Source organism: Peromyscus eremicus, chromosome 1 (assembly GCF_949786415.1).
Source record: "Peromyscus eremicus chromosome 1, PerEre_H2_v1, whole genome shotgun sequence".
NCBI classification, from domain to species: domain Eukaryota; kingdom Metazoa; phylum Chordata; class Mammalia; order Rodentia; family Cricetidae; genus Peromyscus; species Peromyscus eremicus.
In genome coordinates, this window is record NC_081416.1 from 99,823,290 (window position 1) to 99,838,756 (window position 15,467).

At 51.0% G+C, this 15,467-nt stretch overlaps 1 protein-coding gene across 1 annotated transcript in view; it reads right to left on the bottom strand.

The window, feature by feature from the left end:
• Positions 1-2,486: 2,486 nt before the first annotated feature.
• The window catches only part of C2cd3 (C2 domain containing 3 centriole elongation regulator), a 117,698-nt gene continuing 104,717 nt past the window's right edge, over positions 2,487-15,467 (bottom strand). The window contains exon 33 of the mRNA XM_059270563.1: positions 2,487-3,278. Coding sequence (XP_059126546.1) covers positions 3,129-3,278 — 150 coding nt within the window. The 3' untranslated portion in view covers positions 2,487-3,128. The remainder of the gene's footprint in view (positions 3,279-15,467) is intronic.

Here is a 15,467-nt window from a genome sequence, read left to right on the forward strand (position 1 = left end):
TGTACTTTACATAGCATCCGATGTGTCCACTTAGAGCACACAATTCAAATACTTTTTAGTGTAGTCAGGTTGAGCAACGACTACAATCTAGTTCAGAACATTTTCATTGCAGCTCAAAATCAAAACCCCAAACGAGTCACCCCTTTCCCTTTCCCCAGCTTCAGGCAACCACTCTTTCTGCTTCTTAACTTGCTTGTTCTAGATGTTTCTTTTGAGTAGGATCCTAGAGTGTGGCTGGCTTCTTTCACTTGGCACAGTGGTGTTAGATGCGGCAGTGTGTATCAGTACTTCACTCCTTTACTGTGTAGACCCCTCCTGTGTCAAGGACAGTGACTTCCCAAGGTCACACAGCTCGTACACCGCAGAGCCCAGCCTTGCCCGTAACCTATAACCCACTTTGGGTCTGTCTGCTGCAAGTACTGTTCTCCATGACGTGTCATTGGAGGCTTCAGCATGGACACGCTGGGGCCAGCGTGGGATGGGGCAGGGTGAGCAGAATCCTTTGCAGCAGCCACTGTAGGCTCCATCTGCAGGCACTGAGGTTAAGGACCGGGCAGAGCTGAACCTGGGCCAGAAAAGAGACAAAAGGGGCGGGGAGAGAAGATGGGCAGGGCAGAAAGGTAGAGGCCATTTTGAAACGTGAACACAGGGCCCTGGTCCCAGGGTGGGTGGGGTGAGGAGAGTGCTTATCCTCTTTGCTCCATGCCCTGCCCTATGCTTTCAGGCTCTGTCTGGAACTATTAATCTGGAGTTGGGCAGGACTGGGAGCTATATGGGGGGAGGGGCTACAAGGGGAGTCTGACTAGAGACAGCAGGTCCTGGAGGAACCAGAGAGGAGAGCTCCGCTGACTCTGCTCCCTGAGGGTAGGTCTGCCTGGGGTTCTAGCTAGAGTCAGGCCTCTGCTTGATGTTCTAAGGTTGGCTGCTACAATCTCTGGCTCACCAGAAACACCTGTTTTCAGGTGGGCTCGTACACAAGGAAGTCAGAGAGACACGGGTTCATTCTGGTCTCAGAGACAAACATGCTGTATAACTTGGCAGGTCATGTCACCTAAGAGCTATCCCTGGGACGAGATATGACACACCGTGTGTGAGGGCTGTCAGTGTTTTAGACCTTCACCATGTCTTTGTCATCAGACGCTGCCTGCAACCTGGGGCAAGAGCAGCCCATGTCCTCCTGTGGCCCTGTCCTCACTTGACCCCATCAGGTTATTTACAGGAGCAGGAGTTGGCAGTGATCTTCTTCACCTGAGGCTTTACCCCTTAGGCCTGGAACCCGGAGGTTTCTTATTCCCTAAGGGACGTGGAACTCCAGGTCCTGGAAGCTCTGTTCTGCCTGAGCGTGAGGCCTGGGGCTGAGGCCAGCTCTGGCTGGGGAGGGGGCAGGTGTGCAGGGTGTAGCTCAAGGGGCAGATATGAGGGCAGGTTGGGCTGAGGGTCCATGGCCCGGAAAAGGAGGCTGGAGTGCTCCTCCTGGGTACTGGAGCACTTGACTCTAATTCACTCCAGGAGCTTGGGAAGAGTGGGTGGGGCTGACATTTCCTAGGCTTCCACTCGGTGCCAAATGCCAGCTAAGGATTTTCAGAAATCTGCACAGCAGCCCTATGAAGCCAGGCTCTAAAGGTGCCTGTGCCTTCCAGACAAGGCCAGAGGCACAGACACTGCCAGGCTGGATTCTGATATGGCCCAGAACATCCTTCTGGTTCTCCGGGCAGCTATCTGTGGCCTGGTCCATTCTCTGGTTTACCCCAGCACTGGTTTCTCTCAGGAATCCTTCCCCGGATGCAGCAGCCTGGGACTGTCCAAAGTCAGAGTACTTATGGCTGCACCCTGCTTTGGTTATCAAGCCCCTTGTCTCTGGGCAAGTCTTGTGTCTGGATGCACTTTCTAGATACCCAGAGGCAAAGCATTCGACTTCCTTGACCTTGAGTTTAACTGTAGGAGGGGCATCACAGTGTCTAGGGTGTAGAGCTGTTTTGAGGATTCAGAAATAGTACACGCTTAGGGATGACAAGCAGGGCCCTCTGGTGACAAGCAGGGCCCTCTGGTAGCTCCCTTCCAGCCCTGTCACCCAGCTGGTGCTGTACTTCTGTGCCCCTTCAGAGTCATCCCCAGAGGGCTTTGTCTATGGTAGCTGCCCAAGTGGCTATGTTCTGATACAGACATCCTTCTGAGACACAGGGGACTCTGAGAGATCCGGTTCTAGACACACTTTCACTGTGCTGAGAGATTTCAAGGACCAGCATAGGAAAAGACAAAACCAGGAATGAACAAGCAAAAACCCAAACAACCAAAAGAGGGGACACTGGTGTCCCTTCAATGTGGGCCAATCGGACACTCGGGAGACTTCAGAAGTCTCATGGCAGCTCTGGTCCCTTGTTCCAGATGGCTGAGGATGGCTGTAGCCTTTGTCTCTGCAGCTAAGACTACACATGGATTCCAACACCTTTTCCCAGTGACCAACCCAGAAAATACTTGTGCACAAATACAAATACCAGACTTTTATTAAAACAAAGGCAAGAACAATGTATTTCAGAGCTGAGTAAAAAACAAACATTAAGTTAAAAACATGGTTAGGTTTCAGACATCAAATACAGTTTAAAGGAGGTGATCCCTCCTGTTCTATTGATTAATTCAATAAATCATAAAAATAATTTATATCTATAAAACACCCTCATTCCCAAACAAACAAGCTGAACAGGGCCCTAGAATTTTCTCAGCTCTATACACACTTACTGCTCCCTTCAATATTTAAAGCAAAATTAGCCTGTCCTATTCCAGCAGAGGTGGCTCTGGTCAGCGGTAGGCTGTGTCAAGGACACTGATTTCTCTGCTCAGAGATGCCTCCTTAGGCCCCACAGTCAGAAGATGGATGGTGAGCCACGTGGGTGCTGGAGTCCATTTTATTTCCAGCCTTTGTCTCATTACAGAAGGAAGCTGAGGTCCTGGTAGGCAGAAGCTAGTGGTTCCCGACATCCCTAATCTAGTCTTAGCTGATTAGGTCTCAAGACACCCATGGAATAGGGTGGTGGTAGTGGCCTCAGGATGCCCAGGGAAACAGACCTGGTGCCTCTTGCAAGCTGCACAAAGCTGAGGGAAGTTGGCTGGTCAGCCCCTCCTTCAGTCCCTCAGGCGTCATCAGGCTTCTGGGAACACTGGGAAGAAAATATCCGTGCAATCCTGCGAGTCTCTTCCTCAGGAAAGCTGGGAGGGAGGGAGTTAGGTCGGGGGCGACAAGGCCTCTGGGCGAGGGCTCCCCTGGTAGTCTCAGTCTTGTCCTGGAGAGAAAGACATCAGCTGGATTAGCCCTGAGGGGAGAGCATTGCTGGTGACCGATCTTGGTCCCTCATGCTCTGGTTTGGAAACCACGCCACATGCCTTGTTTTGTTGAACTCCTGCCACAATATCACAGGGTAGGGACAACTTTCTCCACACAGTTCAGGTGCAATTAGCTCGAGGCTGTGCAGTTCTGAGTGGCAGAGCTGAGGTGGGAATCCCACTTGAGCGTCTACCATAGACAAGGCCATGTGCTCACTCACCTTTTGCTTTTTTAGCATACTCTGTCAGGTTCCTGCCCTGAAGCTCAGACTGTATAGTAAAGCCGCCCTGGGCAAGCGGGCTGAAAGAAGGCCCCCAGGGAAGAGAGGGAGGCCGGGCAGGGAAGAGGCAGTCCTGTAGATGGAGGCTGGCATGGGCAAATGTGCTTGGCTTCACAGCACACAGCCTGCCCTATGGGAAGATCTCTTTCCTGTCCCCAAATCCATGAGTCTTTCCACACGCCGATGGAGCAGTGAGACTACCACACTACCCCACCTCCCCAGACAGTGGGACAGCAGCGTGGGCAGAGCTTGGAGGTCAGGACTAGCTTGTACTCTGTAAGCCTGCAGAGAGGTGTCAGGATGAGTACTCAGAAATCCCATCTCTTCTTTCTAAAGGACAACATGTCAAGTGGAGGCAGAGAAGAACAGTTCCTGCTTCACAGCAGTTAAACAGGTGAGACCCGGTGATCCACCTGAAGAATGGGAGCAGCGGCCAGAGTGCGATAGGAGGAGGAGAGCTGGGGGTCTTCCTGCTGCTTGGTGTTAGTTTCCGCCATGAACAAGGGGACTGGTCAAGTAATCAGGATGGCCCCTGCCAGTCCAGAATGCTAAGAACCGAGGGAAGGTGAAGAGGCAAGCCGAGCAGCCCCCCAGGCAGGCTTTCCCGGTGACCAGGAATAAGCAGTGCCATGCTGGGCTGCTTGGCAGAGCCTGGAAGGTACAGCTCCGTGTTCTGGGCAGGTCTAGGCTAACAGGAAGGACATCATCTGTTGGTGTGCAGTCCTTCCTTCCAAAGTAACACCTCAGGCCAGGGGAGGGCCCAGGGCCAACGTCTCCATGTAGCCCTCTGCTCCAGACTAGGCACTTCTGAGGGCGAGAACTAGAGGCTTTGATACATAAAAGCCCAGGCAGGCCAGGTGAAGGTGACGGCCTGGACCGTGAGACCAGTGAATGGGCAGGACGAGGTCACAACGACCCGGTTTAGATCAGGTGGGAGGAGACTGCCTTTTGCAGCAAAGGCCTCTCTCATTCCTCTGAACCAGTGGCCGCTGGTCTACATGTGTACGTCTACATGTATACGTCCTTTGGGTTCTCTGCAAGACGTTTAAGCATCTCTGTCCCTCCCAAGACCACGGGGTATGTGGTGTTTAATGGCACACGAGTCCCATACAATCCTCTGGCTGTAGCTGTAGCTGTATCTTTTGGGTCACTAGCTGTGGCTTACACTCCATTTTCTTTTATCCTCTGCTACAGAGAAAGAGAACCAAGAGGCTAAGCCAGATGGAGACTGTGAGTCGGGGTCTCATTTTGTACCTCTGACTGGAAGGGTTGGTCTTTGATCCTTTGTCAAATCCTAAAACCAGATGTTTGTTTCCACACTTGTTAGAAGCTCTAACACTCTCTACTCTGGACTCGACACAGTTCTGCTCAGTTCATGAAATGGCCATCACAGACATCTGCTAGTGGTTCACCAAGCCTTCTAGAAATTTAGGACCTACTCCATCTGACCAACTCATGTGGGCAACAGGCAGACATGGCTCCTGTCCTTGCAGGGCTGCTTTAGAGGGGAGGTGAACACTGACCTACCCAGCAGTCACAGAGGTGAGGCTTGGAGCTCAGAAGCATGGAGAAAGGAGCCATTAGCAACAGCTGGGAAGGCCCAGGCAGGCTTAGGGAGTCTGGGATCTAAGATAGGCTGACTTTCAATGAGGCTGGGGTGGGAGTGAGGCCACCCATGAGGAGGAAGTGCATGAACACAGGCCTAGAGCTGCTGCTGGGTCCTATCACCCTTGGAGCTGAAGCTAAGGTGGTTTGTTCAGCCAACCTTCCAGCACCCACACCCAGCCCCAGTGACCCAGGAGACCTTATCTATATGGCCCAGGCCTTGGCCCCATGTGCAGGGAAGAGGGGTGGAGATACATATATACTCAGTAGGAACTGTTGACTTTAATAAACATCTTGATTGGTAAGTACTAAACACATAACCCTGAAGGTCTGGGCAGAAGAAAACTGTCCAGGGCAGGGACATCTACAATGTGCCAGCCATTCCTCTACACTGCCATGCTCCTGCCTAGGGCAGCTGCACAGCAAATAAACAAGCAGCCACAATCCAGCCTAGCAGCCACACGCCCTAGGAGGCAGGAGAAGCCCACAGGGGAAGTGGATCGTCAAACTTTAGAGTTGCAGAGCCTTTGAGGTATGAACAGAGGGGCCATACGTGGAGTGGTGTCCCCAGGAGGGAGCTTCCAAGAGGGACTTGAGAAAAACATGAAGATGGAGTCTGAAGACGGTACGATGGGAGGTGAGCTCAGGTGCAGAGAGGGGATGTCTCTGCTGTCACCATGCTGGGCTGACTGCAGGAACGGAGTCCTAGAAAATGGAGCCTCAGCACCTGGGAGGCAGAGGCAGGCAGATCTCTTGAGTTTGAGACCAGCCAAGTCACATAGTACGACCCTGTCTCAAAACCAACAAAACAATCACTAAACAGCAACCAACTAACCAACCAACCACCACCAAAACAAACAAACAAAAAAAACACAACAAAAAAAAGTCTGGAGGAAGTCTGATCTATTCCTCTTCAACCTTAATGAGCAGATTTGTAAAAGTGTGTGTGTGTGTGTGTGTGTGTGTGTGTGTGTGTGTGTGTGTGTGAGAGAGAGAGAGAGAGAGAGAGAGAGAGAGAGAGAGAGAGAGAGAGAGAGAGCACACACCTGAGACTTTATCCAGGTCCCTGTTATGTGGTCTCTTCAAAAGTGCTATTTGGTCCGTAAGGTGGTCTGATCTCAATTCAGGGCCCCTTTATTACACCTCTAGATGTACCTCATCCAGGTTATGTGCTCCTGGGGAGTAGTGGGTGCAGATGCTTCTCCAACCTTTTCTCAGAGAGGAGGTAGGGGGGTGAATGGAGGAATATTGGTCTGTGGTACAGATGACAGATCCCACTTGTTTAAGACTACAACCCTTTCTTTCTGTTTGTGGTCTCAGTTCCCACTACCTAGTGGGGCTTACTAATTTGGTTTTCTCTCTCTGGTCTACTGTGAAACTCAGAATTCAGAGCTGTCTGAGGCTCATGTCAGGTACAGTGTGCAGAACACAGGGGCTATGCCAGAGCTAGGGCTGACCCCGACTACAGAACACAGGGGCTATGCCGGAGCTAGGGCTGACCCCGACTACAGAACACAGGGGCTATGATGGAGCTAGGGCTGACCCTGACTACAGAACACGGGGGCTATGATGGAGCTAGGGCTGACCCTGACTACAGAACACAGGGGCTATGATGGAGCTAGGGCTGACCCTGACTACAGAACACAGGGGCTATGCCGGAGCTAGGGCTGACCCCGACTACAGAACACAGGGGCTATGCCGGAGCTAGGGCTGACCCTGACTACAGAACACAGGGGCTATGCCGGAGCTAGGGCTGACCCTGACTACAGAACACAGGGGCTATGATGGAGCTAGGGCTGACCCTGACTACAGAACACGGGGGCTATGATGGAGCTAGGGCTGACCCTGACTACAGAACACAGGGGCTATGATGGAGCTAGGGCTGACCCTGACTACAGAACACGGGGGCTATGATGGAGCTAGGGCTGACCCTGACTACAGAACACGGGGGCTATGATGGAGCTAGGGCTGACCCTGACTACAGAACACGGGGGCTATGATGGAGCTAGGGCTGACCCTGACTACAGAACACGGGGGCTATGATGGAGCTAGGGCTGACCCTGACTACAGAACACGGGGGCTATGATGGAGCTAGGGCTGACCCTGACTACAGAACACGGGGGCTATGCCGGAGCTAGGGCTGACCCTGACTACAGAACACGGGGGCTATGATGGAGCTAGGGCTGACCCTGACTACAGAACACAGGGGCTATGATGGAGCTAGGGCTGACCCTGACTACAGAACACGGGGGCTATGATGGAGCTAGGGCTGACCCTGACTACAGAACACAGGGGCTATGATGGAGCTAGGGCTGACCCTGACTACAGAACACGGGGGCTATGATGGAGCTAGGGCTGACCCTGACTACAGAACACGGGGGCTATGCCGGAGCTAGGGCTGACCTTGCCTCAGACACCAGAGCAAAACAAAGCTTTTATTATCATCTCAGGCAAGAAGTTAGGCCCCACGGGTCCTGGGTTTAGCAGATCTAGGGTTTAGCACCTCCCCAAAGTATACTTAGTGCTTCACTAGGCAAGTGCTCCACAACGGTCCGCCCACCCCAAGTGATCCTCCGGTTGCCTTACGGCTTAAACTCTTCTTTTCTAGAGCAGCCCCTTAAGTGATGAGAAAACACTGCAGAGGAACACGGAAGGGGAGCAGTTGTCCTGCTCAGCCAGGCTGCCTGGGCTGCTGCCTCAGAGGCCGTGTGAGGGCTCCACACAGCCGCCTCCTTGTTCAACTTTCACCCTCTTGGCTGGCTGCCTTCCTCCAGGGTGGCTCCCACTTTCCTTTCCTAAGGCAGTGACAAGGACTTCCCTGACACCAAAGACAGCAGAGAACTTAGCAGCCAGAGCTCAAGTAGGGGGAAGTGGGGACAGTCACTCAGACCGGGGAAGTGGGGACAGTCACTCAGACCGGGGAAGTGGGGACAGTCACTCAGACCCGAGCCCCAGCCCTGAGCAGACTAGACTCCAACCAACTGAGTTACAGTATGGCTGGCCTGCTCCAGCTAACTCTCCATTCCTGCTGGCACTCCACTCACGGAGCTCTCCTACCCCAGTGCCCTTCTGTGCCTTATCACCCAGTACCTCTGTCCTTTGGAATAGCCATTCCTACCAGGCCCAACCTGAAGGGTTCCTGCTCACACCATCATCTGGACCTCAGTTTCCACAATGCAGGGCCCAGGAGAGCCAGACAGACTCTTTAGCATACTAACCACAGTCCAGACTCCAGAGGCGTGGGTTAGAGTAAGAGTCCTGGCGGAGTGCCGGGGTCCGGCTATACACACCAGCCTGCTTGCAGCTCAGGTCGAGACTTGAGCACAGCACATGCCAACAGGTCTACAGGCCTTTCTGGGGAGGCACTCATCAACTTGCTGTCTGGGTCAGGCTAGGTACCAGCCGGTTCTGGCTTCTTCCCCTGCCTCCTGTAAATTCTTGGCCGGGTTGCTCATCTCCTTCCATAAGCTTTAGGTAGCCTTTAGCAGAGCCTCCCTGTGACCTTTAGGTCTTGTTTTGGACTCTGCAGAGGGCTAGGGACTTGGAGGCTCAAAGAAATGAGACAGTAGGTCAAGACCTCTTGCTAAACAAGAGGGGCAGCTCAGCCATAAAGCCTGGGCCACAGTCTGAGACAAGGGCCCCGGACTCAGGACGTTCCCTTGGTCCTGACCTCTTCTGGTATGATCTAGTGACTGTGAGGGACTGTGCATCTTTCTGGTGCCACTGGGCTTAGGAAGACCACCCAAGGGAAGGAGAATTCTTTGGCTCTAGGGAGAACAGGCCCTGCAAAGCCTTAGCTTCAGTGACAGGCAGCGACTGTTGTGGCTAGGAATAGACCCTTGGTGTGGGCTGTATGCTGGTCTGGCCTCTAACTCAGTCTGAATTGAGTCCAGCCAACTGCTATGGTTCAGGAAATTGCTCTCCAGACTTCTGGGGCTGCCCTGCATCTTCCCAGTGCCCCTCCTGGTCCCAAGCTTTGGATCATAACCCTGTCTCTTAACGTCTCTGCCTTAGCATTACTTCCCTCCTCTACACACATGCCAGAAGGGAATAGCTTAGAAGAGAAAACATCTGGATAATAATAATAAAAATAAGATAGCTAACACTCACGGTTCTTTCTGTGTTAGGGGCAAGAACTGTTCTAAACACACTATATCTGACTGAGTCACTCCACAAGCAACTGTAGGTGGCAGGTTCTATTACGCCCACTTCTCACATAAAGAAAGCACACAGGAGTCAGATAACCTGTCCCAGGTTATGTCTATAGGCAAAGGCGAACTTTAAACTTTAGTTGTCTGGATTCAGAAGTCATGATCCTATACAAAAATCAAGTCAGCGCTGCCTCTCCAGACCAGAGAGCACACTGCCCAAGACCCAAGAAAGCCAGCAGCAGATCCACGCCTGGTGACGTCTCAGCTCACCTGCTGGTCACTGCCTGCAATGCCTAGGGCTCACTGATGGAGGTGGGCACCCCAAGGCCTCCAGGGTCATCATTCCTGGCCCCGTCCTCTACTTCCTGCCTCCTACACTCACTGTTGATGGAGAAATGTGTTTGGCTCCATGTCTGTGGTTAACCTGAGGCTGCTACATGAAGGAGGCAGAGGCAGGGCTTGATGGGGGAAGGCATGGAACAAAAGAGGAGAAGAACCAGTCTGAAGGCAGAGCAGAGGCCAGGCTCAGGGGACAGGTTGCCTCCCTCTTGCTCTTTAATTCCTAGCCTGCTGACTGCTTTAGTCCAGAACCCTCTCTCTTAATTCCTCTTGGGCAGATACCATTGGTTCCACCTGATCTGGGTGATTTCCTAAGGTTTCTTCTGAGTTGCACAACTCTCAAAGCCTTTCCTTCATCTTTGCCGATTCTCCCCAAGCCCCCATAAGGCCCTGTCCTCCATATTTCCCCTGTTGGCTTCATTTCACCTAAATGCTAATATAGGTAGATGGCATTTGGAAACGTCTGAGTGCATGTACGAGGAGCTCAGGGGAGGACTATGGATCTGCAGAGCAGTTGCCTGGCACGCACAGTCCTGACTTTGATCCTAACATTATAAAAAAACAACAAAAAAGAACTTACTAGGCAGCTCCTATCTAGTCTGACCTAGAAAGCTGGCTCTGCTGTGGAGCTGCAAGCTCCCCATGGAAGGAGCCAGCGAGTCTTCCCTCCTCTCCTCAGTTACCGCTCTTCTCCCCTGGAAGGAAGCAGATCAAACTAGTTTGCCTGTTGCAAATAAACCAGACATAAATGCAATGGAGATACCATCCCAGTGAAGTTACTTCATCTCAAGAGACAAGAGGTGCTGGAGGCAGCGGAATCTGACTCATGCATGAAGACTGTGAGCCTGGGTACCGGATGGCTCTGTAGGCTCCCGCCAGGCCAGCCACATTTCACCCCCCTTTTCTTTCTTGAAGGGACAGACAGAACGTGAGCAGTCATGGGGTGGGTGAGTGAAGGCCTGGCCTCTATACCCTCTCTTGTGGTACTTGCTATTACAATCCTCCCACCCTGTAAGGCCGGACAGCCCAACCGACAGATGAAAGATACCGGATCTGGTGTGACCTCTACACATCCACTCTCCTGTGGGAGGGAGAGAGGAAAGCCGTTTCACAAATGCTCACGAGGAGACTACCTGGGAGGTACCTGGGCTTGTGTGCATTGTTCCTACACAGAGGGAGCGTTAGGCCTTCCCTTAGCCCTTGTGGAGGAGCTCAGAGCAGTGACTCCTACACTTGCAAGCTCTCTCCTTTTTGGGGACGGGTCGTTGTCCTGGCCCTGAAGCAGGTTGACAGTGTACAGTGGTCCTAGACCACAGGCTGGAAAGAGCCCAGCGACCTTCAGCATGCTTGTTCCTTAGTTTTCAGAGCCAGGCCTGGCTTTAGGTCCTGAAGTGCTTCTCACCTCTGGGTCATGACCCCTTGAGGGGGGTTGCCAAAGGGGTTATGTCAAATGACCCTTTCACAGGGGTCGCCTAAAACCATCAGAAAACAGACATTTACATTATGATGCATAACAGTAGCAAAATTACAGTTATGAAGTAGCAATGAAATAATCTCATAGTTGGTGATCACCACAACATGAGGAACTATATTAAAGGGTCACAGCATTAGGAAGGCTGAGAACTACTGTTTTTAGGGGGTGCTATGTAAGTTTCTTCTGAGATTGAAACATTCCATCCTGAAGAGAAGCTCCTTAAGCAAAAAGTTAAACAACTCAAAAAAGCTTCAGGAAGTCCCTGAAACTGACCAGATTCACTAGGCCCTTCCCTGCCAGGATAATAAAGCTGTGGAGTAGCTGTCAGAAGTGAAGCTGAGATGCATTGACTCTCAGACAATGTCATGGAGGAGAAAAGCTGTAAAGATTCTGAGACCAGCCAAGCTGCCCGGACGAGGTTTAGACCTCAGTCTCCAGGAAAGGACACTCTTCAACCTGTTGAATGTACTGCAGGGTGTTTAGTGTGCTCCAGGCCCAAGCTTCTGTGAGTTGTCACCATGCTGGGTGGGCATGGGGGATGCAGCTGTCTTTGAGGCATTTCTGCTCCTGAAGTAACCCCTCACCCATATTCCTGTATGTAGCCCCCATAAAACTCATGGTTCACCAAATTGGACTTTGGTGGTATCCATACTTTGGTACATCATGGGATCCCTATCTGGGGTGAGTAGATGTGTGTGTTGTTTCCCTAGGGAAAGTTTTGTCACAAAACAGGCTATGGAACACATGGGACCCACAAATGGAGGTTAAGACTGCACTTCTGCCTTCCAAAGGGACACTAGCCCACTGGAGCTAGTGTCCCTTCAGAACTCCATTCCCTCTGCCTTGCTAAAAACTGTTAGATTATATTCCTAAAGCTAGCCACCAAGGTCTGTTCCCTTATTTGGCCAATTCGTCCTCCTGGGGCTGACTGCCAAAGTTCAGCAATCAAAAGCCCCCTTTGGTTCACCTAATTAACACACCCAATTAGAATTAAACACCTCGTCCTAACACAGGGTTTCCCCTTTACCTTTATAAGCCACCATTTCCCTATGTGCCACGTCTGTCTCCTCTCTATCCAGAGGCAGCCCTTTGTCCCTCTGGGACCAATACCCCTTCCCCCTTTCCCTTTTCCCCTTCCCCTTCTCCCTGGTCCCCCATTTCCTTTACCACCTCGTCCTAGCCCATTCTAACACAGACCTCCCCTTTTCTCCTCTTAAAAATCACACCAGCAAGGTCTTCTGCTGCTGTTTCTCTGCCTGAGTCAGAAAGCGGCCACTTTAACTTTTCTTCCCCACTTACTAAAGGGTCTCTCTGTGAAAACAGGTGTTTGGGTGTGGTTTGTGTCTAACCCAGGGTCCAGAGGAAGCCCCGACGCAGAGATCCCCTTCCCCTCCCTGCCTTCTCACTGCTCTCAGCTGCAGAATGCCTGGAACATTACTGAGAAATTCCACATTTCCATTGGGTAGCAATTCCATCACCAAACCACAGCTTCTACCTGCTTCAGAATATTTCTGTCTTGTCGTTTCAGGGTGTGGCTTTTCTCCTCTAACTGCAAGCGCCCCACTCATGCTCTGGATCAAATGCCTCTGACCAGGACAGGCCTGCCCCTCTGCAGCTCATCTCCACCTTCAGTTCTCTAGAGGCTTGTGCACTGCTGCACAGAAGCTGCAGCTCTCCAATCATAAATGCCTTCCCTGGGGGCTGAGAGCACTACTGCTCTTGTAGATGACAGATTCAGTTCCCAGTACCACATGGTGGCTCACATCACACGTGATTCTGGTTGTAAGGGATCTGAAGCCCTCTTCTGACCTCCGTGGGCACCAGGCACTCATGTGGTGCACATACATACATGCAGGCAAAGTACTCATCTTAAAAACAAAAACAAAAAGCTTTCTCTTGACTGCATGTGTCATCCCAGCCACTGTCCTATTTCTCTGCGCCAAACCCATAGCCATTAATTACCATTACAATTTTATTTACGTAAGATTCTATGACTTCATCACATACCAATGACTCTATATAACATAGGTAAATAATGTAGCACAATAAAAATGAACTCTATAAACCCACAACCCAGCCTACGAGCTGCAATGTTGTTAGGATTGTTAATGACCAGCATGTTCTTCCTGCCCCTCCCGCCTCCGCAACTAGAAACACTGTAGCTATGCTGATCAGAAGCCAAGACACAGCAATCTTTGTTGTTTTGTTTTTTGAGACAGGGTTTCTGTGCAGCCTTGGCTGTCCCAGACTCGTTCTGTAGACCAGGTTGGCCTCCAACTCAGAGATCGTCTGCCTCTGCAGTGATGGGATTAAAGACATGAGCCACCACTGCCTGGCGACAGAGAGATCTTAAAGGCGGCTGAAGGATACAGGCCACATAACACTCAAGAGAACAGTAACAGAGACATTTATGTTTCATCAGAAACAATGGAAGACTAAAGATGAGGATTTTAGTTTTTCCCCAGAGTCTCAAAGGTTATCTTGAACTTGTGATCCTGCTGTCTCTGTGTCCCAAGAGCTGGGATTACAGGCATGCACCACCATGTCCAGTTCATGTGGTGCCAGGGCTTGAACCCAAGGCTCTGCACACACTAGGTAAGTAAGCACTTGAGCAGCTGAGGTACACCCTAGTGAGGCATCTCTAAAACGCCAAAAGAAACAGCAGTTCGAGTTGGAATTCCATAGCCAGTGAAAATCAGTTTCAAAATAAAGCTGCTTGAGAGCACCAAAGCCGAGAGTCCTGGTCCCCAGCAGGTCCATGTGATGTGAAACTTCAAAGGAAGTTCTTCAGGCTGCAGGGAGACCGCCCAGCAAGAACCAGGATGTGAGAGAATGAAGTGCACAGCACAGCAAGAATGTGGCTAAACATCAAACACTAAAACTCTTCAAAGTGAGGATGTGCGTGCGTGCGTGCGTGCGTGCGTGCGTGTGCGCACACGAATGCCAGAAGTTGATGCAGCGCATCTTCCTCTATGGCCTCTGCCTAGTTTGTGAGATAGAGCCCTTCCTGAGCCTGGAACTTGTGTTTTGGCTAGACTGGTTGGCCAGCAAGCTCCAAGGATCCTCCTGTCTCCTCCCTCCAATGTGACTGTCACCTAGCTTTTATGTGGTGCTGGGGATCAGAACTCAGGCCCTCAGGCTTGTGCGGCAGGCATGTTTCTCATGGGGGCCATTTTTAAGACCTTCAGAAATGCCAAACTTTGAGATGATCATGGTGTCTCTGACCAAATGTAATTCTCAATTAACTCTAAAGTAAATATAAGACACTCAAAGTTCTGACAAGCCATGGAAATTATTTCAGTGCTTTTAAAAAGTGAATTTGAGGGCTGGAGAGATGGTTCAGTGGTTAAGAGCACTGGCTGTTCTTCCAGAGGTCCTGAGTTCAATTCCCAGCACCCATGTGGTGGCTCACAGCCACCTGCAATGAGATTGGTGCCCTCTTCTGGCCTGCAAGGAAGGACACATGCAAATAGAACACTATATACATAATAAATAAATAAATAAATCTTTTTTTTTTTTTTTTAAAGTGAATTTGGAAAAAAAAACCACGTTTCTCTGAACTTCTGGTACCTGTATTATTAGTGTCCAACTACATAACAGAGATGTTAAAGAATGGCAGTATTTATTTAGGATTAAGCAGGAAACACTGCAGTGTGGACCATGTATGCCATGAACCATGGCGTATCCCAAGGGGATGGGCAGAGGGAAGTGTTAGGTCCAAAGTGGGCTCCCCATAAAGGCAGTGCCCCTGACAATGTCATAAATGACATCATGGGCTCAGCTCAGGGGACTCTGACCTGGGAAACAGAAGGATTGCTAGTGGATTCTTCAGAAACTTGTGAAGTGGGTTTCTGTCAGGAAAGGCCATTACTTTCCTTATGTGCTCCTACAGCCAACTACTTCCGGGAAACAGGGCATCTAGTTCCCTATTAACACATAGCTGCTTCACATATCACGTCCTCCACACAGCTCCAGGCTCTTCTAGACAGCAACCCTCCCCCAACTCTAACACCTAGGCTGCCCCCCTTACACACTCCCTCCCTTTGCAAACACAGCTCTTTAAAACTGGCACGGCTTTCTTGGCCTTTTGCTATTGTTCCCTTTGTTCCCTGGAGACAGCCTTGGCAGCTTGAACAAACCTTTCTTTTCACCCGTGAGGGGTCTAGTTAGGTGGTTTCACGGTACCCTCGCTTACAGGGAGCTTCTGACGGCAACAACGAAGACGTACGTTCACTGAAAACAACTCCTCTGGCTACAGGGACTACTAACAAAGGGTGTCCAAGGACCAGTAACAAGGGC